The 25,094-nt window shown below is 39.9% G+C and overlaps 1 protein-coding gene across 4 annotated transcripts in view; it reads left to right on the top strand.

Moving 5' to 3' along the window:
• The window catches only part of SRRM3 (serine/arginine repetitive matrix 3), an 800,697-nt gene that overhangs the window by 538,842 nt on the left and 236,761 nt on the right, over positions 1-25,094 (top strand). For all 4 annotated transcript variants that reach the window (XM_075336281.1, XM_075336283.1, XM_075336280.1 and 1 more), the window contains 2 exons: positions 4,355-4,456; positions 14,507-14,641. In XM_075336281.1, coding sequence (XP_075192396.1) covers positions 4,355-4,456; positions 14,507-14,641 — 237 coding nt within the window. The remainder of the gene's footprint in view (positions 1-4,354; positions 4,457-14,506; positions 14,642-25,094) is intronic.

Below are 25,094 nucleotides of genomic sequence, written 5' to 3'. Positions count from 1 at the left end.
TCTTCCAGAAACTGGCAGTAGGTCTGGGAGATGAGCTTCACTCCGCTCTCAACCCAAAAAGGTCCCACAAGTTCATCTTTGATGATGCCAGTCCATACCAGTACCCCACCTCCACCTTGCTGGTGTCTGAGTCGGAGTGGAGCTCTCTGCCCTTTACTGATCAGCCTCTGGCCCATCCATCTGGCCCATCAAGAGTCACTCTCATTTCATCAGTCCATAAAATCTTTGAAAAATCAGTCTTAAGATATTTCTTGGCCCAGTCTTGACGTTTTATCTTATGTTTCTTGTTCAAAGGTGGTCGTTTTTCAGCCTTCATTACCTTGACCATGTCCCTGAGAATGGCACACCTTGTGCTTTTTGTTACTCCAGTAACATTGCAGCTCTGAAATATGGCCAAACTGGTGGCAAATGGCATCTTGGCAGCTTCACGCTTGATTTTCCTCAATTCATGCGCAGTTATTTTGCACCCTTTTTGCCCAACAGGCTTCTTGCGACCCTGTTCGTTATTTGCCATGACACGCTTGATTGTTCGCTGATCACGCTTCAAATATTTGGCAATTTCAAGACTGCTGCATTCCTCTGCAAGACATCTCACAATTTTGGACTTTTCAGAGCTCGTCAAATCTCACTTCTGATACATTTTGCCAAAGGAAAGGAAGTTGCCTAATAATTAAGCACTCCTTATATAGAGTGTTGATGTCATTACACCACACCCCTCCTCATTACAGAGATGCACATCATCTGATTTACTTAATTGGTAGTTGTTTCTCAAGCCTATACAGCTTGGAGCAGGACAACATGTATAAAAAGTATCATGTGATCAAAATACTAATTTGCCTAATAATTCTGCACACCGTGTATGTATATATATATATATATATATATATATATATACATATATATATTTATATATATATATATATATATATATATATATATATATATAGTTTGGGGGTTTTTTTAATAAGTGCATCTAGCTATAACAATATCAATGGTAGGCATTACGTTTATACTTGTTTTATTTGCTTGTTATTTTTTGCTTCTCTCTACTTTATTGGCTTTATCTTACCCCTATTTTTTCCTTTGACGGGAAACTAATATTCTTTAAAAAAAAGAAAAATTGTAGGAAAAAAGGAATTTATGTTCTACCCTGCCAAAAATTGCTGATGGAATACCCAGAAAGGAACTAAGAAGAAAAGAAGGTGGAGGACTAGGGATGGGCGAACCTGAACTGTAAAGTTAGGAGTTCGTATTGGACACCTAGTGTCTGGAGCTTGAACTCGAACACAGACTTCTCACGGAAAGTAGACAGATAGATAGCAAGATAGATAGATAGATAGATAGATAGCCATAAAAAGTTAAAATGACTACCCACCCTAGGACTTTCCTTACCTGCTGCCTCCTCTGCTCAGATTATTGTTCTGTTCTTCCAGCTTCTAAGATTGCCATCAGTTGCATTGGGAATTTCAATGCTACGTTTTAACCATTCCTTCCTTGCCTTTTCTGTGCTGCATGATAAGAAAGACAGGGGAGGCATGGTTCAGATATACCACTGCATTTGCCGTATCACTGAACAGATATCTTGGCGGCAGAGGGAAGAAATGTGGGCAGAGGAGGCAGGTACCAAACACCAAGTAGGCTGACTATACATGAGAAATGTATTGTCACTTTTCATTCCCATTATGGAGGGTTGCTTTAGCCATACATCCCCATAAAGATTAATAAACGTCTAAAGTCGTATGCTTTGCCTTTAAATATGGTTACCAATTTTTCGGGACATAAAGATAGTCAAGGTGCCTCATAAACAGTACAGCCACAGTGTGCTGAATAATCATTGCCAGCCAGACATTTTACCATTCAGCCAGTCACAAAGTGCCCCAATTAAGGCCATGTGCTGACAATGCATTTTGGATGCATTTCTTGATGCAGTTTTGTCACAAAACTCCATGCCTACCCTTGCGCCAGCAAAATCAATAAGAATTCTCAAGTGTTGTGCACATTTTGTTTATTTTTTTCCTTGCATGTCAATTCTTGGTGCATTTTTCCACCCTTTGACTTCATTATGAAGATGCATGGTAAAAAAACATGGCAAAAATGCACCTCATTTTTGGTGCGTCTTTTTCTGTTAGAAGATTTGTTACACAAAACATACAGATGAAATACAGATTTGTTGCCGAAAATTTCTGCACCAAATACTCAGGGTGTGCACATAGCCTAAGGCTATGTGCGCATGCTGCATTTTTTTGACGCTGTATTTTTGTGCGTTTTTGGCCTCTAAAAACGCACAAAAACGCATAAAAACGCACCCACGGCAAAAACGCGCAAAAAACGCACCGGTAAAAACGCATGCGTTTTTACCATGTTTTGGCGCGTTTTTGGCTGCATTTTTCTGCGTTTTTGATCTCTGCGTTTTTCTGCGTTTTTCCAATGCATTGCATGGGGGGAAAACGCAGGAAAGAATTGACATGTCCATTTTTTTTTAAGCTCAAAAATGCAGCTTAAAAAAAAAGTTGTGTGCGGACAGCAAAAATCAAAACTCATAGACTTTGCTGGGGAAGCAAAGTCATGCAGTTTTGAGCCCAAAAACGCGCAAAAACGCCATGAACAGCGCAGCGAAAAACGCACTGTGCGCACATAGCCTAATAGTGCCAGTGAGAGAGTACTTCTAAATTATTGTTAGACAGTGCCACCTGAGAGTGCATCTTTAACAGTACCAGACACAGAAAGGCCCAAAATAATTCTCATCCATTATTTTTTTCTTTTTAGCAAAGAACTCTCTCAAGAGGTAAGCTTACAAGAAGCAGGCAATCAGTTGTGGCTTTCTTTCTTGGAGCTGAGGTTTAGCAGCAGAGATAAGTGGTGGAAAATTGTTTACTTCAATAGACTTGTTATTGACTGACCGCTCTTATCGTATAAATTCCTGTCCTTGGGGGCAGCGTTTTCACCCTTCGAAGGATCTGTGAGAGTTTTACATTTATGAGAGACTATCCAGGCAACCTATGAGTGTTGGCGATTGTGCCTTCCAGCCTATTCAGGACTCACTTCTGCCCCTTATTAAATATTGCATATTAATCTATCTTTTGTATGTTAGCTAGTGACCAGATAGCTCATAAGCCATTGTCTTTCCTGCACCACACCAAGCTACTGTATGTAACCTCTCCTTCTGGACATATGTGATTCATTTACAAAGCTTCCTTTCAGATTAGTAGTAAATTCACAGATTTTTAAGATGTTGATACTGCTATATTGCTGCCATAATTCACACTGAAATCTGACATAACATCTATTCACGCCATATAGTGTACACCAGGGAACCATGGTTCAGTGAGCACAGTGAAAACATCCCGCAGTGATATAGATGGAAGTCAAGTATTGTATATTAAATAAGAACTTAGGAAGTGTCAGGTATAAACTTTAGTCTAATATGTGATAGTCCTTAAAGGGAACCTGTTATGTTGAAAATGTAATTAGATCTCCAGGCACAATGTTATAGAGGGGAAGCTGGTCAGATTGATAGACAGTTTTTGTGAAAAAATTCAAGTAAATCTTTTGTTTTAATCATTAAAATCAATGGTGTTCATAAGAGTCCAGTGGGTGGTCTTATTCAGTGTTTGACAGTCTTCCTTGTATATCAGTGCTTGGAGCTGCCAATCACTGAGTAGGACCTCCCACTGGACTACTACGGTATGTACACAAACACCAGGGATTTCAATGAATACAACACAAGTTATACTGAATCTTTTCCCACAAACCTATATATCTTTCTTCTCAGCTTCTCCTTTTCTATAGCATGCTGCCAACAGATTGGACAGCATGTATAATGGGACAGGTTCCCTTTAAAAGGGTTATCCAATGAATAGTTATTGATAGATCTTAATTTAGATGTAAGCTCTCATGAAATACCAATGTTGCAATTGGGATGATTAAAATGTGATCTTATGAAACAAGTAACAAATGTATTCATAAAAAAACACCCATATCTCCATATACTATTTTTATTTTTTATTATGATACCCACTGCCATTGTTTGATTCCTTCTCAGAACATCAACTTAATGTGTGAAGAAGAGGATCCAGGTGTGGATATGTGTTTAACACTGGACATTTGGTAGAAGTTCTGAGAAGTAATCAAATCAACACAGGGGAGTACACAGCATATGTGTAAAAGCAATGTCAAGATGTAGTAACATTTTTAAGATTCTGATTAAAATGTATTATGGTTTACATCATGTATGATCATCGATAAATGACCGCCAGACTCCCTATGCAACGGGTTTATATTTCTAAACATTGGCATAACAAATATTTATTACAGAACTGAAGATGTTAATAACAACTATTTCCTTTCGTTTTAGATATTCGGAGGAGGAAATACGCCAGAAAGTTGGTACTTTTCGTCAAATGCTCATGGAAAAAGAAGGAGTACTGACAAGAGAAGATCAACACGGTCGTCAGATGTAAGCAACTATATTTTAAATACTTGAAGCATCCTCATAGTTGAAAGTACAAAAAAAAATCACATCTTATTGTTCCATTTTTATTCTTTTCAGCAGATCAGTGGTGGCCTTGTTCTGAGATCTCCCTAACCTCACACTTACCCTGACTTCACACTGCTCAGCAGTCAGAAGAGCTGCGCTACTGTATGAGCAAACAAAGAGTGGTGTGCGACCTTAATAGGATATCTCTGAACCCATACTCCACTTTCTGTACAGGCTCAAGAACTTTCTATTAAAGGGGTATTCCCATCTCCAACATCTTATCCCAAAATGTAGTAGGTGTAATAATAACAATAATAATATTAATCAAATACCTCCAATTAGAAATGTAGTATGGTTCTCCTGATTAGCTACACTGATGAGCTAAAGCAGGGGTGGGGAACTTTTTTTTCTGCAAAGGGCCAGTTGGAAATTGCTACCAACATTTGGGGCTGCAAAAAATTATCAACTTGAAAACTATCCTGCTATATTTGGTCAAACAATTAACTCACCCCTACTGTGGTGGTTGGAGCTGCTTCTCTTTTGGTGATCATTTTGCTTCTCATAACTGCTTTTCCAGGTTTGTCTCAGTCTGGAGTGCAGTCATTTCTTTGTGATAATAAGTTTTATAAATCATATACATCACATTGGAGACACTGGGACTGCTTTATATACATCACATAGGAGATGTTGGGGACTGCTGTATATACAGTACATCACATAGGAGATGCTGGGGGCACATACATCGCAGGAGGGAATGGGAGCATGTAGATCACAGAAAGGGCTGGGGATATAAAGACATCACATTAGATGATGGGGGAATATACATCACAGGAGGGACTGGTGCATAAACATCACAAGAGGGGCTGGTGCACAGACATCACACGAGAGACTGGGGCATATACATCACAGGAGGAACTGGGGCATGTACATTACAGGAGGGGCTGGGGTATGTATATTACAGGAGGGGCTGGGACATATACATCACAGGAGGAGCTGAGTGTATATACATCACAGGAGGCGTGCATACATCACAGGAGACACTGAGGCATATACATCAAAGGAGACACTGGGGCACAGACATCACTGAAGGGTATATACATTATTGGTAATCATAGACATGGCTGGGGGGAGCACAGACATCACTAGGGGGGCACCAACATCATTAGGGGGGCATGGACATCACTAGGGGGCACGGACAGCGCAAGGGGGCATGGACAGCACTGGGGGCACGGACAGCTTTGAGGGGCCCAGACATCACTGAGAGGCACGGCCATCACTGGAAAGTATATACATCAGTAGGAGGTTGTAGGGAACAGACAACACTGGGGGGCACAGACAGAACTGGGGGGGCACAAACATCACTGGGTGGGACATGGACAGCACTGGGGGGCACAGACATCACTAAGGGGGCACAGACATCACTACAGAGGCATGGACATCACTAGAGAGGCATGGAAAGCAGTGGGGGCCAATGACATCACTGGGGGCACAGACAGCATTGGGGGGTATGGACATCACTGGGGGAGCACATACATCACTGAGTGTCACAGACAGAGCTGGGGGCACAGACCGAACTGGGGGCATGGACAGAACTGGAGGGAACACAGTACTAGGGGGTGGCACACAGCACTGAGTGTGGCACTGAGCGGAGGGGCACACAGCACATAGGAGTACACAGCACTGGGGGGTGGCACACAGCATTGGGAGGCATGTACAGCCCTGGGGATGGTGAGGCTGTTTCTCCTCTAATTCTGTGATACGGGAGCTCATCGTGCGCCAACTCTGCCCACAAGGTATGTCCTCAGCATGCTGGCACTGGTCAGTGTGAGGACATATTGCTATGAGAATGCAGCGTTCAGTAATGAACGATGCACGCTTGTCTTCACTCCGCATTTGGAGATTTAAAGAGCAGGCAGCCGGCAAGACTTTCAGGCTGCATATCTCACCATCCACTACAGCTTTGAGCATGAGACTACCTTCTCTTTATAGAGAATCATCTTATCTCATACATAAATGTGAGTTACAACTACTTACAATATGATAATATAATTAGTTATTCAGATCTTGTCACGTCACTGCATTGTTACTGTTTTGCTCCTAGTGGTGGAAAAATCTTTTATCTTTCTCTATACTACAAATTACAACCTGTTCTCACATACCCTAATAGATCAGTGTTTATTTGGTTGATTCACATGTGAAAACTCACTGGTTCGCATCGAGGAGCAGCCATGAAAAAGATTTCCCATAAAACGAGAAACAGCATCATCCAGCTCATCGATAATTGTCTCTCGGCCAAGAAAATTGCCAAACTGCATCATGTGAGTGCCATGACAGTTGGAAGAATACGAAATGAAGTCGGTCCATCCAATCAAAAAACAAGAGATGGATGACCAGGGAAAATATCAACAAGTAAGCTCATCACAAGGTCTATCAGTTCTGGCGCTACAAACACAGCAGGGGAGGTGGCTCATATGCTTCGTAATAGTGAGATTACAGACATCCATACAAGCACCGTGTGACGCAAGTTACCCAAGTCTGGAATGGTGGCCTGAAAAAAGAAGAAGCCATGACTTCAATATCATCATGTGCTTGGCTTGAGTTTGCAAAAAAGTATGAAAAATAGACAGTAGAAGATTGGAAACGTGTAATTTAAAGCGATGAGACAAAAGTTAATAGACTAGGCTCTGATGGATGCTGAAGGAACTGTCAATTTCAGTGAAGGAAGCCTTGACCAGTTTTGATGGTGATGTCAATGCTGAGCTATATGTGAGTATCCTACAAGATGAGATACTTCGTACACTCGAGTACAATGGGTATGAAAATAATGACTTAGTATTCCAGCAAGACAACAACCTGAAGCATATGTCGAGATTAACTAAGAAATGGTTCAAAAACAAGTAGAGGTGCTGGATTGACTTGCACAGTCCCTAGACCTCAGCCCAATGGAACACTTGTGGGTAGAGTTGAAGAAAAAGCTGTATACATACCCAAGAGAGATGACCAGTATGCACCAACATTGGGAATGTGTAGAAGAGATCTGGGATCAGATTTTAGTGGAGACCTACTTGGATCTGACCAAGGGCATGTCCAGAAGGATTCAGGCAGTGTTGAAAGCCAAAAGTGGATTCACAAAATAACAACAAAATAATAAAAATTCAAATTTAGGTTTTTTGGAGCAAAATAGTTACAATGCTGTGACATGTCAAGAATCTGCATAACTAATCATATACAGTTAGGTCCAGAAATATTTGGACAGTGACACAATTTTCGCGAGTTGGGCTCTGCATGCCACCACATTGAATTTGAAATGAAACCTCTACAACAGAATTCAAGTGCAGATTGTAACGTTTAATTTGAAGGTTTTGAACAAAAATATCTGATAGAAATTGTAGGAATTGTACACATTTCTTTACAAACACTCCACATTTTAGGAGGTCAAAAGTAATTGGACAAATAAACCAAACCCAAACAAAATATTTTTATTTTCAATATTTTGTTGCGAATCCTTTGGAGGCAATCACTGCCTTAAGTCTGGAACCCATGGACATCACCAAACGCTGGGTTTCCTCCTTCTTAATGCTTTGTCAGGCCTTTACAGCCGCAGCCTTCAGGTCTTGCTTGTTTGTGGGTCTTTCCGTCTTAAGTCTGGATTTGAGCAAGTGAAATGCATGCTCAATTGGGTTAAGATCTGGTGATTGACTTGGCCATTGCAGAATGTTCCACTTTTTTGCACTCATGAACTCCTGGGTAGCTTTGGCTGTATGCTTGGGGTCATTGTCCATCTGTACTATGAAGCGCCGTCCGATCAACTTTGCGGCATTTGGCTGAATCTGGGCTGAAAGTATATCCCAGTACACTTCAGAATTCATCCGGCTACTCTTGTCTGCTACTATGTCATCAATAAACACAAGTGACCCAGTGCCATTGAAAGCCATGCATGCCCATGCCATCACGTTGCCTCCACCATGTTTTACAGAGGATGTGGTGTGCCTTGGATCATGTGCCGTTCCCTTTCTTCTCCAAACTTTTTTCTTCCCATCATTCTAGTACAGGTTGATCTTTATCTCATCTGTCCATAGAATACTTTTCCAGAACTGAGCTGGCTTCATGAGGTGTTTTTCAGCAAATTTAACTCTGGCCTGTCTATTTTTGGAATTGATGAATGGTTTGCATCTAGATGTGAACCCTTTGTATTTACTTTTATGGAGTCTTCTCTTTACAGTTGACTTAGAGACAAATACACCTACTTCACTGAGAGTGTTCTGGACTTCAGTTGATGTTGTGAACGGGTTCTTCTTCACCAAAGAAAGTATGCGGCGATCATCCACCACTGTTGTCATCCGTGGATGCCCAGGCCTTTTTGAGTTCCCAAGCTCACCAGTCAATTCCTTTTTTCTCAGAATGTACCTGACTGTTGATTTTGCTACTCCAAGCATGTCTGCTATCTCTCTGATGGATTTTTTCTTTTTTTTTCAGGATGTTCTGCTTCACCTCAATTGAGAGTTCCTTAGACCGCATGTTGTCTGGTCACAGCAACAGCTTCCAAATGCAAAACCACACACCTGTAATCAACCCCAGACCTTTTAACTACTTCATTGATTACAGGTTAACGAGGGAGACACCTTCAGAGTTAATTGCAGCCCTTAGAGTCCCTTGTCCAATTAATTTTGGTCCCTTGAAAAAGAGGAGGCTATGCATTACAGAGCTATGATTCCTAAACCCTTTCTCCGATTTGGATGTGAAAACTCTCATATTGCAGCTGGGAGTGTGCACTTTCAGCCCATATTATATATATAATTGTAAACAGCTAAATAACAAAACTTGTGTCACTGTCCAAATATTTCTGGACCTAACTGTACTAAACAGCTCCAAGTCAAATTAATATATGAGATAGCCAAGAACTTTGTCTATAAAATGAAGGTAGTCTCATGTTCAAAGCTGTAATGAATGGGGAGATATGGAGCCTGAAAATCAAAAGTTTTAAACATTGTTACCCTTTTGCTCATCAGTGTATGCCATTTACCTTATGTGCAGGGCATTGCAGCTTAGGTATTCATGGTTATGTTATAACCACTCATATACTGAAAGTTAGTTACTTAGTTTCTAGTGGTCGTAACTATGGATATCTAAGCTACTTCGATGCCCTGCAAATGAGGTAATCGACATAGCAAATCAGGAGAACTTTACTACATTTCTAATTGGAGGTATTTGCTAGTATTATTATTATGCCTACTACGTATTGGGATAGGATCTTGGAGATCACAATAAGCCTTTACACCTTTACACTCTTTTGAGCATGCTTTTATGAAGGAGCTCAGTGATTCTGTTTGCTGAGCACTGCGCTACAAAGTAGTATTTTGAGTGATCAGTGGGGGTCTCAGTACCGGTTTGCTGCACATGTTGGGAGGGGACTAGATATTGAATAATAAATATAATGATAGGTACCCTTTGAAAAGAACCTCTTACACTGTACATTGTACAGATAGGTTTGTTGGAAAGGATTCAGTATAACTTGTATATTTGTGTTTGTATGCGAATGAGCCCAGTGGGTTCACGTTTACGTTCCTTAAACCATATTTTTACCTGTTGTTATAGTTCCTACTAGCAAAATATATTATTTTGTTTTCTTTATTACATGTTTTTGTTTTAAAACCTGTTTTAATAAAAAAAGAAAAACGTTTCGTCATAGATATTATATACTGTACATATTTACAATTTCATCATTCATATGTGATTACAGTTAGAGCTTAGACTGATCCCAATTGAAACAGGTTTAACAGTGATCAACAATTTGTTTTATAGTCTCCTTTTAATTTTTTTTTCTGAATTGATGCCTTTTCCTTTAGGGTCTCAAAGGCCCTCCCATAACATTGATGTATTTGTTAATTACAAGTATCACAACCTACACACTGTTCCAGAACAAATTTAGTAACAAAAGCTTTCAGGTAAAATGAAATGGTTTGAGTCACAAGCTTTATTTCACATAGCTGAAGGCTATTTTATTGAAATGTTCCATTATGCCTTTTACGCAATACTTATTTTACTTTACAATGGTATTGAAATTACAAAATCCACTTAACCGTGCATTTGTTGGTCTAACATTGAATTTCAGGCAATTTTGACAAACATTTGGTTGTTTTCTAACTTTTTATATACAACTTGTGTCTGGCAGCCCATGCTGGTGTATGTAGCATTAGTTTTCAGCTGGAATCAAAAGATTAAGTACACACACTAGAGATGGAAGTTCTGTTCGACGGGTTCAGCCAGACTTTAGATAAAGTTCAGTTTGGGACCTGGATTTCACCTGAACCCCAATGGAAGTGACTGATTGGCCAGTTTGGTTCTCTGTCCACATGTAGCCAGCCATAAACAGAAAACTGTCAGGGGAGGGTAGGTAGGGTTTTTTCATTTTTTTGGTGTACTACATCCGATCATGCTGTTGTTACCCCCAGTGCAAGCCATTCAAACACTGCAAGGGGCTCGCTGAGCACTGAGTCTACCTGAGCACAGCGATGTTTGCACCAGTGGTGTTCATAAGTAAAGCACCCAAATTACGAATACGAACTCTGTTTTTTGTGTAAAGTCTGTGAGTCTGTGTTTGGTCCGAACACCAAACCTCAGGTTCGCTCATCTCTACCACTAACGGTCCGACCACTAATTTAATGACCCTTGTTTTCCAAATTACTTTTGTGCTAATTAGTTCCAGTAAGAACAATGGGAGGACCATCAAACCCAGTGATCAGATCCATCACTAATTACACTTTTAAGAGAAAATGAGCCATAAAAATTATGTATGCAGGGGGAAACAATTAAATAGTAACCAAATGATAAATATTACTTACTGTAGAGTTGTCATCACACACACAAAGCCATCAATCCATCAAGGATGTTTTGACAATCAGTGTATATATTTAAAAGCATGCAGTACATATTATTAAAAAGATAACACTAACTATAATCAACTCGTTAGGAAGCTGTAGATGTGTATTTTATATATATATATATATATATATATATATATATATATATAGCTATATATTTTGCTCATTGTATGTGCAATTGCCATATCCCTTCATCCTACCTGAACGATTCAGTCACTTGAATGAGTGTTTTGCTTGTGTATGTTTACGCTGGTTAATGATGGTGAATTCTCAAGAACACATTTTGACAATCATCAGCCAGCGTAAAATGCATTTTACTCTGCAGCTCCTTCTACCCTCTTAAAGGAAATCTGTCAGTAACATCAACTTGTGATATGTAAATCCATCTATACCTTCACCTTCATCTTCTATTTGTTGCTGCACTAGTTAGTGTTTTAACTCATATGCAAATCTGGCAATAAAGCGGTAGTCCAGTCGGGAATGATAAGTCTGCAGTCACTCTATGTGATTGTAGACTTATGAATCCTCCCAGAGTAGACACTGTGCGCTGCGAGGATTTTCTGGTTTCTGAGTTGGGAACAGTGGTCACCTGACTGCACTTGTGCGATATGCATGTTCCCGGCCAGAACTCGACTAGTGGGCACTGCGTCGTTCAATACAAGTGTATGGTGTAGGCTCGTCTGAATGGTAAGCGCGACCGTTTAGTGGTCGTGACTTTGACAATACACTTGTATTGAATGAAGCTGCACCCACTAGTCGGGTTCTGGCCAAGTACATGCAAATCACACAAGTACAGTCATGTGAAAAATGCTAAAAAGGTGTCCATAGATTTACATTTCAAAGACCTGCATGTCCATGTATGCAGTTTGGGGGGCAGTTACCAGATTGGTGAGAGTCTCATCCGGTACCCCATCCTTTAGCGGTTTGCAGGACCTGCAGTGGGTAAACAGTATGAAGGCAGATAATAGGCATTTTTATTACTTTCTGCAAAATCAAGAGTTTACATACATTTCATTAGTATTTTGTGCCATGACCCTTATCTGTATGACTTGGGTCAAATGTTTTGGATATCCTTCCACAAGATTCTCACAATAGTTGGTAGGATTTTGGGCCTATTCTTCCTGACAAAACTGGTGTAACTGATCTATGTTTGTAGGTCACCTTGCTCGCACCTGCCTTTTCAGCTTTGCCCATAAATGTTCAATAGGATTGAGATTAGGGGTTTGTGATGGCCACTCCAAAACATTGATTTTGTCATCCTTATGCCACTTTGTAACCAGTTTGGCAGTATGCTTCAGGTCATTGTTCATTTGGAAGACCTATTTCCGCCCAAGATTTAAGATTCAAGATTTCCTGGCTGAGGGCTTCAGTATTGCCACATAATCTTCTTTCCTCATGATGCCATCTATTTTGTTAAGTGCACCAGTCTCTCTTAAAGCAAAACAGCCCCACAACATCATGCTGCTACCCCCTTGTTTCACAGTTGGGATGGTTTTCTTAGCCTTCAAAGTTTCTCCCTTTTTCCTCCAAACGTAACGATGATCATTATGGCCAAACAGTTCGATTTAAGTTCCAAAAATCAAGGTTTTTGTTCCTGTGTGCATTTTCAAGCATTAATCTGACTTTCTTATGTTTCTTTGGAGTAATGGCTTTTTAATGGCAGAGTGGCCTTTCAGCTCATGTTGTTACAGTACTCATTTCACTGTGGATAATGACACAATCTTACCAACTTTCGCCAGCATCTTCACAAGGTCTTTTGCTGTTCTTCTTAGGTTGACATACATATGTCTGACCAAAACACATTCATCTCTGGTACACAGAACCCGTCTCCTTGAGTGGTATGATGGCTGGACATTTCCATCTTGTTTGTACTTGGGTATAATTGTTTGTCCAGATAAACGAGGCTCCTTGAGGTATCTGGATATTGCACCCAAGGATGAACCAGACTTGTGTAACTCCACAATTCCCTTCCTGAGATCTTGGCTGATTTATTTTGACTTTCCCATGATGCTACACAAAGAAGCTGTGTGTTTCAGGTGTGCATTAAAATACATCCACAGGTGTGTCTTTGACTCAGATGTTGCCAAAAAAACAAATCAAATCAGAAGCTTCGAAAGACATGGCATCATCATATGGGCTGTCCAATATTGTTTAAAGACATAGCACTCGTAGTGTATATAAACTTTTGACTTTGCAGAAAGTAATAAAAATGCCTTAAAACATTCTCTCTCTCTCATTATTCTGGCATTTGGCAAATATAAATAATTTTGGTTCCTAATTGACCTAAAACAGTTAAGGTTTATTCTGATTTCATATTAAATAGTGAGAAAATCACTTACTTTTTATCTTTTTAGATAGTGTATGTAAACTTTTGGCTTCAACTGTAATTTATAAAGCAAAGGATTTTTCTTACATTTCTTGTTCTATAAATTATATTGTCATAACCTTGACATGACATATATTGTGCATGGTACAATATTAATTTTCTTGTGGCCCCAATCACCTCAAACATGCCATAAGAAGATTTCCACATAATAACACAATAACATCTTTATAATTCTTCTTTCTTTATAAACGACGCTTAGGATTATGCTGTTGCAGTTATCTTTTCAACTGTTCCTAGCTGTCTCACACTTAACAAAAAAAAAGGAAATGAATGTTAATCTCCTCAAACGCTCTTAATAGCACCATTTTAATCCTATTGTGTTTAGACCTAGAGTCTGTATTATGAGTGATCCTTTCTGTAATATATATTGACGTACGGTAACACATTTTATATTCTTTAATTATTAGTAATTCTTAGTTAGGTAAGAGGTTTGCTATGAGTGCAATGCCAATGGAGTTTGGTGTCAAATATTCAAAGCAATGCCAATGGTCATTAGGAAGCCTGTTGGTCAATTGTGGTTAACCCTTTCGTTATTTGCTCATTAACATAGCCATATGAGGGCTTGTTTGAATAGGATAGTCAAGGGAAGGTTGCAATACACTTGAAGACACAGACAAGGTTGTACTTAATACACTTTTGTGTCACCTTTGCATATTATGTCTGTATGTGTTTTTTGTTTTTTTAAATAGATGTATAGTTCTTTTTTCATTTATTTGAAGGTTCCTTAAAGCAATGTATTTTTCTTTATTATTTCTTTACCAGAATAATTGAAAACCATTATGTGGTTCCTGGAGAAGAAAGTGTCACAGAGTATTCAATGTATGGAGAAGGCTATACCCTTGAATGTGATTGTCACAGTGATTGGTATCGAGATGATGGAAGCCACAGAGATTACAGGTAACAGCCATGGAGACACAATCATTATTTATTCTGATTTATGAGATTATTAATTTACTAAATATATGTAGTAATTACTTTTTTCCTCCAGTGAAATACCATATGTCGGTAATTAGAACTTAATACCTCAATAAACCTTTTTTAATCAAAGACAACCATTAATCCACTTGTGTCCCATAAACAATTCTTTGGTATATTTTGCAACTTTACATCAGTAGGTTCCGTGTAATTTAGTTATAGATTATGTTAAAAAAGGACTCAGTTTTAATAAAAAAAAAAAAAAAAAAGCCTTAGGCCTGACTGCAGGTCATGTCTCTAGGAACGCTCCTTTCACAATAACCGTGCAGTCTGAATAAGCTGCCGATCACCTGATGAATGTTTTATCATTCGCAGAAATGATTATTGTTCTCAGAAGAACTGATGTGCAAGCAGGACCTGTGCTGCCGAGAAGAGAAAAGTGGCAGTTTATGTGGTGGAATGATCTATTACAGATTGTTCAATGTGTATCTGAAGTGGTCTGATATAACCAGGAAATGAAATGACCCCCAATTTTACAAAAGTAGCTGATCGGTGGTCGTTTAGAGGCACAAGACGGCCAGGGTGGATTGATTTAAATCACGCCGATTTAAATCATGATTTATATCACGATTTAAATCAAAAGATTTTTTTTCTATTTAAATCGGATCGATTTAAATCATGATTTTAATCATGATTTAAATCACTGATTTAAATCAAAAGGTTTTTTTTTAATATAAATCACGATTAAAATGAGAAGTGAGAGCAGTGTGCATGTGTGCCCATAGTTCATAGTTACACGGACGAAACTAGGGGCAACGATCTAACGCCAGGGTGAGGGGGGGACCCCAAAGTAAGTAAAAATCTTTTTTGTTTTACTATATGGCAATAGGTAGGTGTTTAAAAGCAGCATGTCTTAATTGTATAAACTATTAATAGCCTCCACATTTTGTTCATACTGCCCCTTTAATTCCACACTTCTAGCTTGGGTTCAGTTTTGGTTTAGTTTCTTTTTCCCTGCATTCAGTTGACATGCCCAAACTTGTTGGATAGTCAGCAGTACTTGGCTCAGGCTGTAGTAACATCAGCAGTGCTTGGCTCAGGCTGTAGTAACAATCAAACTTCATAAGTGATCTGTGTGAGCCTGCCATGGCAGCAGGTCGTAAGAGAGACCCTATTTGGGTTCATTTTGTTGAGATGCCAGCAGCAGATCTTGGAAAGAAAGGTGCAAGAGCAAAGTGCAAATACTGTCAAAAGGATATCCAAGGACTTGTTTGCCGTTTGAAATCACATTATGAAAACTGCAACCAGAAGGGAAATGAAGATGTTGATAGTGATACAACTAATGTCAATGAACCCCCACAGCTTCTTATGCACCAGGAGCCTTGTACTAGTGGTAAGTCTGGCAATTAATTTACAACCTATTTTTTTAACAGACATTTTACTGGGATGGTTAAAGTCTATGAAAAGAAAAATTTCTAGCACTGGTAGTTCTGGAGTATAGAATTTAAATTTATGTTAAGGCAATATTTCACAGAAAATTAACGCTAAAGGACATGTGCACCTTTATTTTTTTTAAGGTGCACATGTCCCCCCCCCCGCAGCGCTCTTACCTCCGATCCCCACAGCGCTGAGATCCGTGGCTTCGTTTTGACCGTCCGCCTCCCGTCCTCCGGTTGCGGCCTACTCGCAGTGATCCAGCGGCGTGACGTCAGCGGGCCGCACGCTCCATTGAAATGAATGGAGGCGCGCTCGCGGACGGGCAGAACGAAGCCACGGATCCCCGCAGCGCTGACATCGGAGGTAAGAGAGCTGCGGGGGGAGGACATGTGCACACTGTGACTGGCTGCACCTTAAAAAATAAAGGTGCACATGTCCTTTAAGTAAAAATAAAGTGTGTATACGCTTATTTTTTTTTTATTGTAGGCTGCAATTCACTTTTGAAGTCTGCCAAATTGACCATTTTAAAAAAAAAAACATTTTTAAAACTTTTGTGACATAATTTTTTTCAGTTGCTGAGGCTATGATATTAGTTACCAGTATTACAGCAACCTCACCGGAAAACTTGAGTAGCATAACTTTTGAGACAGCCCTTATAGGACGAGGACCATTACATTGTTCAAAAAGTTTGTTTCAAGAGATAGAGATAGGCTATTGTTAAAAAGTACTTACTCTCTGTAGTTCAATTCTGAGTGTTTAATGGTGCAAATAAAAATTATTAGGTTTCATAATCAACTGTTTTAATATTTTTATTTGTGTAAAACAATTAGATTTGCAAAAAGACAAAGTTTTGCTTGTGTACAACTTGATTAAAAAATCTGATTTAAATCAAATGATTTAAATCAAAAAAATCTGATTTAAATCAAAAAAATCTGATTTTTTTGATTTTTTTAAAAAAATCAAGATTTTTATCCACCCTGAAGATGGCTAATGTAAACAGAATTTAAGGGCTCGTTTAGACAAGTGTATTATACCTATGTGTGTTGTCCATGAAAAAATCAAATAGTACACAGAAAACGCTTGGATCAAAGTTACTGAAAAGGTCCGTTCAGATGACTGAGTCATGTAATAAAAAAATCACTACTTGCACGTGTCTCCTATAATTCAGAGGTGCGCGTCTGTCCAAGTCTGTGGGTACAGTCTATAGTTCTATGGTAATTTATTTAAAGCGAACTAGTCACCAGAATTTTTCTATATGACCTAAAGCCAGTGCTATACTGGCACTATCAGGCTGATTCTATACATACCTTTAGTTGTCAGATTGGATGTATAGTTTTTGAAATACAGGCAAGTAAAGGTACAGAAATGTACAGCTTTTTGATTGGCAGCAGCTGTCGAATAGCTAATATGTGGGTTGGGTTTTGCTATCTATTCCTGCCCCTGGCTGCTGCCTGGCCTCTGTAGATGCTAGACTGTATGGGCTCCTTCCAGATATGAGTCATTTCTGTCAAGTGGTAGGGGCGTGTTAGAAATGCAACCCATACAGTAATATCTACAGAGGCCAGGCAGCAGACAGGGGCAGGAATAGACAGCAAAACCTGACCCACATATTAGCTATTCGGCAGCTGCTGCCAATCAAAAAGCCGTACATTTCTGTAACTTTACTTGCCTGTATTTCAAAAACTATACAACCAATCTGACCACTAAAGGTATGTATAGAATCAGCATGATCGTGCCGGTATAGCACTGGCTTTAAGTTATATAGGAAAAGCGTAATGATTGGTGTGCTTTAAATGCAGTTACTAGAAATTCAGAATGGATAGTTATCCTTATAATCATGTCCAAGAAAAATACAAGAAAAGATTTAGAATATAAAGACAGATAAAAATTTATATATTTCACTGGCTGAAATTCTTAAAAAAAGGAAATAGGTGGAACATTCATTTTAAAACACCTGGATAGGTTAATTTTAACAGGATTATTAGTGGATAAAATAGATATGGCTTTAAAAGTAATTGATGATATTTATACTATGTTTTAAAATTTTAACATAAGTTTTTTTTAAATCATTAAGAGTTTTTACTGGATTAGGAAACTATGGCTGATTTCTTGTAATAATAGCACTATGCCTATTCATTGGTGGTACGGTGTCACGCCTGTGAGTGATGCAGCTGGCAAGCGCTGCCCTAGTCACTGCATTCACTGCTCTGCTCCTCACTGCCTTATTTTATCACTCTGAGCTGCCTCCTGTAGCCTTTCCAACTCTGCTGCATCCTACTGCTGCTGCTGCGTTCCACCTGGCTATGGGGAGGCGTGGCCAGATTTTGTAGAAATTTAACCTTGCTCTGTAGAAATTAGGTTCCCTGGCCAATGCTGAGCCAGCTGAGTCTATAGGTAGCTCCTCCCAGCAATTTTTGCCTGAAAATTGGTTATTAGTTAGTTTGCTAGCATACAGTACAGGCCGCTTTACACGCTGCGATCTCGCTAGCGAGATCGCTAGCGTGCGTACCCTCCCCCATCATTTGTGCGTCATGGGCAAATTGCTGCCCGTGGCGCACAAAATCGCTTGTACGCATCACACGGACTTACCTGCCTAGCGACGTCGCTGTGACCGTCGTTCGGCGTCATAGCGATGTCACTAAGCGGCCGCCCAATACAAGCGGAGGGGCTTAGATGAGCGGGACGTAACATCCCGCCCACCTCCTTCCTTCCTCATTGCCGGCGGCCGCAGGTAAGGTGAGGTTCCTTGTTCCTGCGGAGTCACATATAGCGATGTGTGCTGCCGCAGGAACGACGAACAACATTGTACCTGCAGCAGCAACGATAATTGGGAATACGGGAGCATGTCAACGATTAACGATTTTGAATGATTTTGCAACCTTTTTCGATCGCACGTAAGTGTCACACGCAACAACATCGCTAAAGCAGCCGGATGTGCGTCACGAATTCCGTGACCCCCAACGACATTGATTTAGCGATGTCGCTGCGTGTAAAGCGGTCTTACATGTATTTGTTTGATTCTCCCAATACTGACCCGGCTTGTATTCCCTTCCTGTCTGACCTCTCTGCTCTTGATCTCGGCTTTGTACTCTGATCCTGTGCCGCTTGCTCTGACCATGGACCGTGTAACTACACCTCTGTTTTGCCCTCTTGTGCCTCATTCCTGCATTCCTGTGAAGGCGTCTGCTTAGCTGCTGCAATCCTTGGGGCTACCCTGGACTGACATCTAGTGTCTACTGGCAGCCCAGCTTGTCCTCATCATCAGAGGCAGTAGTGAAGAAGACCCGGTAGACAGTTAGCCACATCTCTCCAGGGTAAGGCCAGCCCGTGGCACAGTAGGCCCACACCCACCACTGTTACATATGGGGCATGGAGTATTGCAGGTTACAACACATCAATATGTGAGTTGTAAGAAAAGAGCAATGTGAAAATCCTAATACCAGCAAAGTAAACGTTTACATACTGTGTTCACATTGTATGCACCACACATATCATACATAATACTAAGTACCAACGCATCAGAATTGCAGTATTTTTAAGCAATATACATCAGCAGAGTAAGAAAACCAGTGGACTATAAAGTGGTCCCTCAAGTTACTATATTTTGTTCCAGGCTGATCCTTGTGAGTTGTAAATATTATAACTTAAGATCTTAACACTGTGAATAACTAATAATTTCTAAAGCTTCTCAAATCTTATTTAAAGAGAACCTTTCATCACTTTTGCATGTCAGTCTGACTACCTCATGATAAGTGACTGAAGAGCTGAATAAACTGTAGTTTTCATTTTTTTTATTTTTCTATTGTGGAAATAATGGCTTTTAAAGTTTAGGGTGCCTAATATGCTAATTTCCACTTTCAACCAAGGGGAGCCATTAGCAAAGAGTCCTTTCTTTAGGTGTATATTTTTCCCCTGTATGACGTTTCCCAATCATTAGAATTCAGCATCAGGGGAAAGAAAATGTTGCTTGAGAAGCTCAGAAGTAGCTCACCTTATCAGTCTGAGATCTCCTGACTTCTGGTGCTTACTCAAGGGAACCGGCAGGAGAGGAGGGAACCTGAGCTGCAATATCATTACCTACAACACCTGGGGTATCCAGGGATCAGGGAACAAAGCCCTGATACCTGGGACAGATCCAAAGTGTGGTAGTGACAAATGCTGCTCACTTGATCATCTTCATCACTGCTCCACACTGCAGCTCTCCTCTACCAGTGCTGTCATGGGATTATAATAATAAATAATCTTTATTTTATAACGACAACATATATTCTGCAGCGCTTTACATACATCAGAAACACTGTCCCCACTGGGGCTCCCAATCTAAATTCCCTATCTGTATGTCTTTGGAGTGTGGAAGGAAACCGGAGAACCCGGAGGAAACCCACGCAAACATGGGGAGAACATACAACTCCTTGCAGATGGTGTCACTGGTGGGACTTGAACCCAGGACCCCAGCACTGCAAGACTGCAGTTGATTACATTATGAATGTCATTACAGTGCAGGTAGAGGAGAGCTGTATCAGGGAGCAGTGATCATGTGAGCAGTGTTTGTCAGCTCTAATACTCTAGATCTATTCCAGATATCGGACATTAGTCCCCAATACCTGGAATAGATCCAGAGTAATGCATGTAATTACATTATAGCACAGCTATGCTTTGCAAGCACTTGTAATGACGGTCACTGTCCGGAGTAAAATCTCAGTGTGATAGAAAAAGCTACTTCTGCCCTCTTCTGGCAGCGTTTATATTTTTTCCCCTGTATGACACTGCCTTCTTTTGATTGGGCAATGTCATACAGGGGAAAAAGTAAACATCACCAGAGGAGAATCTCTGCTGAAGGCAAAATTAGCTTTTGAGGTGAAGCTTAAGGTGTCTGCAATAGAGAGGAGAAATGAAAAAGTGGTGAACAGTCCTCTTTAAAAATATAAATAATAATATTAACTATAAGAATTATTCCTTTGATTTTTTCAGTCTGATAGAGTGACTAGCTTCCATTACTGTAAATTTAAAATCTGTCTTTTTAAACTATATCTTTTGAGGTCTAACAAACTGTGCTGATTATTTTTACAACAGGATTGTTTTTTCAGCTAAAAAGCACCAAATCCCAGCATTTGCCGTAGGGTTATATATTACTATAATATGCAGGCACAGTCAAAAAGGAAGTACATTAACCTAGTGGATATTTCTTGAATTTTAGTAGAACATGCAATCTTAAAGCATTTGCCTGTTTGTCTAAAGCACCATACCTCCATATTCCAGATGTATATCTCTAAGTGAAATGTTAGAGGGCAGATTACAGATTTGTTTAGTACTAGTGGTTGTATGAAAAGCAACTTAAGGCCTAGTTACACGTTACGATTTATCTGACGATCTCATTAGCGATGTGACATGCCCAGATCGTAGTTACGATTTTCCGAGATCGCACATAGGTCGTTTATTAGCGGTCACACGTAACACTCGCACAAGCGACGAAAAATCGTTCAGCGATATATTGTTTGACCAAGGCGGTCATGTGGATATTGTTCGTCGTTTGCAGGGTGTCAAACGTACCAATATGTCTGCTGCGATCCAAACGATGAACAATATTTTGAAAATGAACGACGTGTTAGCGATCAGCAATTTTCAACCTATTTGCGATCGTTCGGAGTCGCGCGTAGGTGTCACACGCAACGACGTCGCTAACGATGACAGATGTGCGTCACGGAAATCGTGACCCCGCCGACATATCGTCAGATAAATCGTAGCGTATAACGCCGCCTTTAGCGTGTAATACCTTATTTACATAGATAAGTAATGTAGAACAGTTGGTGATTAAGGCTATTACCTGTGTCAGACTGGGGTACATTGGGCTCCTTGCATGTTCTCCTCCCCATCTTCTTTTTCCAATGCTGCTTGCTACACTAATATGTACACCAAGAAAAGCAATGAGCAGCATAAGAAGAAAGGAGACAGGGAAAAGAACGTGGGGCCGCACACATGCCGGCAGCATTCAGACAGTGCTTTCTCTGGTAAGGACTGAATCAGGACAGGACAGACCCCATCGTGCAAAAGAGGAGGCATAACGGTGCACCAATCTCTTAGCCACAATCCCAGGACCCCAACAGTGTAAAGCAGCAGTTCAAATTCTTGACCCACGTATCATGTGTACAGTTGTTACCATATTCTACCTGCCAGTGACTGGCACTTTTAGGTATGGTCAAGTTTTCTTGTTCACATGCGAAAGATTTATTAACTGGACAATTCATCTTAATGGGAATCTGTCAGCAGGTTTTTGCTATGTAAGCTGAAGACAGCATGCTGCAAGAGATGACACAGAGAATTCAGGCATGCCTGTCTTGTAAAGATCCGATCTGTTGTTTATTTGCAATGTTTGTTTAAGCAGCAGGACTTATCATTGCTCATACTACAATATTTTAAAAACAGCAGTCCAACAACAAGTGGTACACAATTGTGAAGTTGAACAAAATTTATTGTTTATTTTAAAATTTTTATAAGAAATAACTGAAAAGTTGGGCGTGCAGTATTATTCATCCCCTGTTTGCTGTGATTACAGCTGCAGTCTCTTGGGGTATGTTTATCAGTTTTGCACATGGAGAGACTGAAATTCTTGCCCATTCTTCCTTTGCAAACAGCTGGAGCTGAGTGAGGTTGGATGGAGAGCGTTTGTGAACAGCAGTTTTCAGCTCTTTCCACAGATTCTCGATTGGATTCAGGTCTGGACTGTGACTTGGCCATTCTAACACCTGGATACGTTTATATGTGAACCATTCCATTGTAGATTTTGCTTTATGTTTGGGATCATTGTCTTGTTGGAAGACAAATCTCCATCCCAGTCTCAGGTCTTTTGCCTACTCCAACAGGTTTTCTTCAAGAATGTTCCTGTATTTGTCTCCATCCATCTTCCCATCAATTTTAACCATTTTCCCTGTCCCTGCTGAAGAAAAGCAGGCCCAAACCATGATGCTGCCACCACCATGTTTGACAGTGGGGATGGAGTGTTCAGGGTGATGAGCTATGTTGCTTTTACACCAAACATATAATTTGGCATTGTGCCCAAAAAGTTTGATTTTGATTTCATCTGACCAGAGCACCTTCTTCCACATGTTTGGTGTGTCTCCCAGGTGGCTTGTGGCAAACTTTAAAGAACACTTTTTATGGATATCTTTGAGAAATAGCTTTCTCCTTGCCACTCTTCCATAAAGGCAGATTTGTGCAGTGTACAACTGATTGTTTTCCTATGAACAGACTCTCCCACCTCAGCTGTAGATCTCTACAACTCATCCAGAGTGATCATGGGCCTCTTGGCTGCATCTCTGATCAGTCTTCTCCTTGTTTGAGATGAAATTTTTGAGGGACGGCCGGGTCTGGGTAGATTTGCAGTGGTATGATACTCCTTCCATTTCAATATAATCGCTTGCACAGTGCTTCTTGGGATGTTTACAGTTTTGGAAATTTTATTGTAACCAAATCCGGCTTTAAACTTCTCCACAACAGTATCACGGACCTGCCTGTTGTGTTCCCTGGTCTTCATGATGCTCTCTGTGCTTAAAAACAGAACATTGAGACTATCACAGAGCAGGTGCATTTATACGGAGACTAGATTACACACATGTGGCTAATATTTATCATCATCAGTCATTTAGGACAACATTGGATCATTCAGAGATCCTCAGTTAACTTCTTTAGTGAGTTTGCTGCACTGAAAGTAAAGGGGACGAATAATATTGCACGCCCCAATTTTCAGTTTATTCTTCTTTACAAAAGTTTAAAATAAGCAATAAATTTCGTTCAACTTCACAATTGTGTCCCACTTGTTGTTGATTCTTCACCATAACATTAAAATTTTTATCTTTATGTTTGAAGCCTGAAATGTGGGAGAAGGTTGAAAAATTCAAGGGGGCCGAATACTTTCGCAAGGCACTGTATATACAGTATTCTAGAATGATGTATATAAGGGCTCACTGGTGGTGGCTGCAGCTTATAGGGGATAAATCTGGTTACAGATTCCCTTTAATGTATAATGGAAGTGTATGGAAAACGGATCCATTATGAATTCAGTTAACGGATCCTGTAATTTTCATGGTGCGTGTCCAGAACATCACAGTTGTGCAGTTTGACCTAACTGATCCATTAAAAATGGGTAGAAAGAGACAACAAATGAGATCCATTTTACAAATTTTAAATAAATAAGAAATGATGAATATGTCTTAATTATACAGTTTTACAGCACATTATTGTAGACATATTGCCTAACCACAAGCCTGTACTATGAGGAAGCCGCCGAGCACAGGAGAAGAGAGGCAGTAATCAGTCACTTCTACTGTTTCCACTGTATCTCTTAAAATCCTTTTTTCCAAAATGTGCTTGAGATTTCACAAGATACCACCTTTTGAAAGTAGCTAAAGTGCCTATCAGCTCCTTCACACTTCAGAAAATCTGACCCTTAACGCCATGTCAACCACATAAAATGCTCCTCACACTTTGATAATGCACTGAAAAGAGCAAAAAGTCGGTTTTGTAGAAATACCTTTAAAATGCCTTGCATGAGTAAACATTATCAGTCAAAGTCTCTCCCTTACCTCCGGTGCTTTTATGCTATCATTTATGCTGCATCTGGAAAGTCGTCTCTGACAGCTCTTCAGAAAAAATTAAATTAATTCTAGGAGAAAGAACTGGGGCGCAGAACGGCCGTCTCCGCTGATCCTGTACTGATTGGGTCTTTCTGGAAGTTATTTTACATCATTAACTCCTTTATTCATAAGTGTATATGGTGTATGTACGGTAGAAGTGTTGTATGGATGGGCTCTAGTACTGCGGGGGTTAAGAAGCAGTGATTTTTTTTATTTCTCTGCAGCTACAAGTCACACACTACACATTAATCATCCAGATATTGATAGAACAGCTTTGAATCTATAAGCTGCTTGAACTATTCATCTGCTCAAGAGGCTTATAGTAAACTGAAGAGTTGTCTCAAGAAGCCACCTAAATACTGTAAATA

This window comes from Anomaloglossus baeobatrachus, chromosome 2 (assembly GCF_048569485.1).
Source record: "Anomaloglossus baeobatrachus isolate aAnoBae1 chromosome 2, aAnoBae1.hap1, whole genome shotgun sequence".
Taxonomy (NCBI): Eukaryota; Metazoa; Chordata; class Amphibia; order Anura; family Aromobatidae; genus Anomaloglossus; species Anomaloglossus baeobatrachus.
Note: the sequence above shows the minus strand (reverse complement) of the source record. Positions and strands in the feature narration are given on the sequence as shown.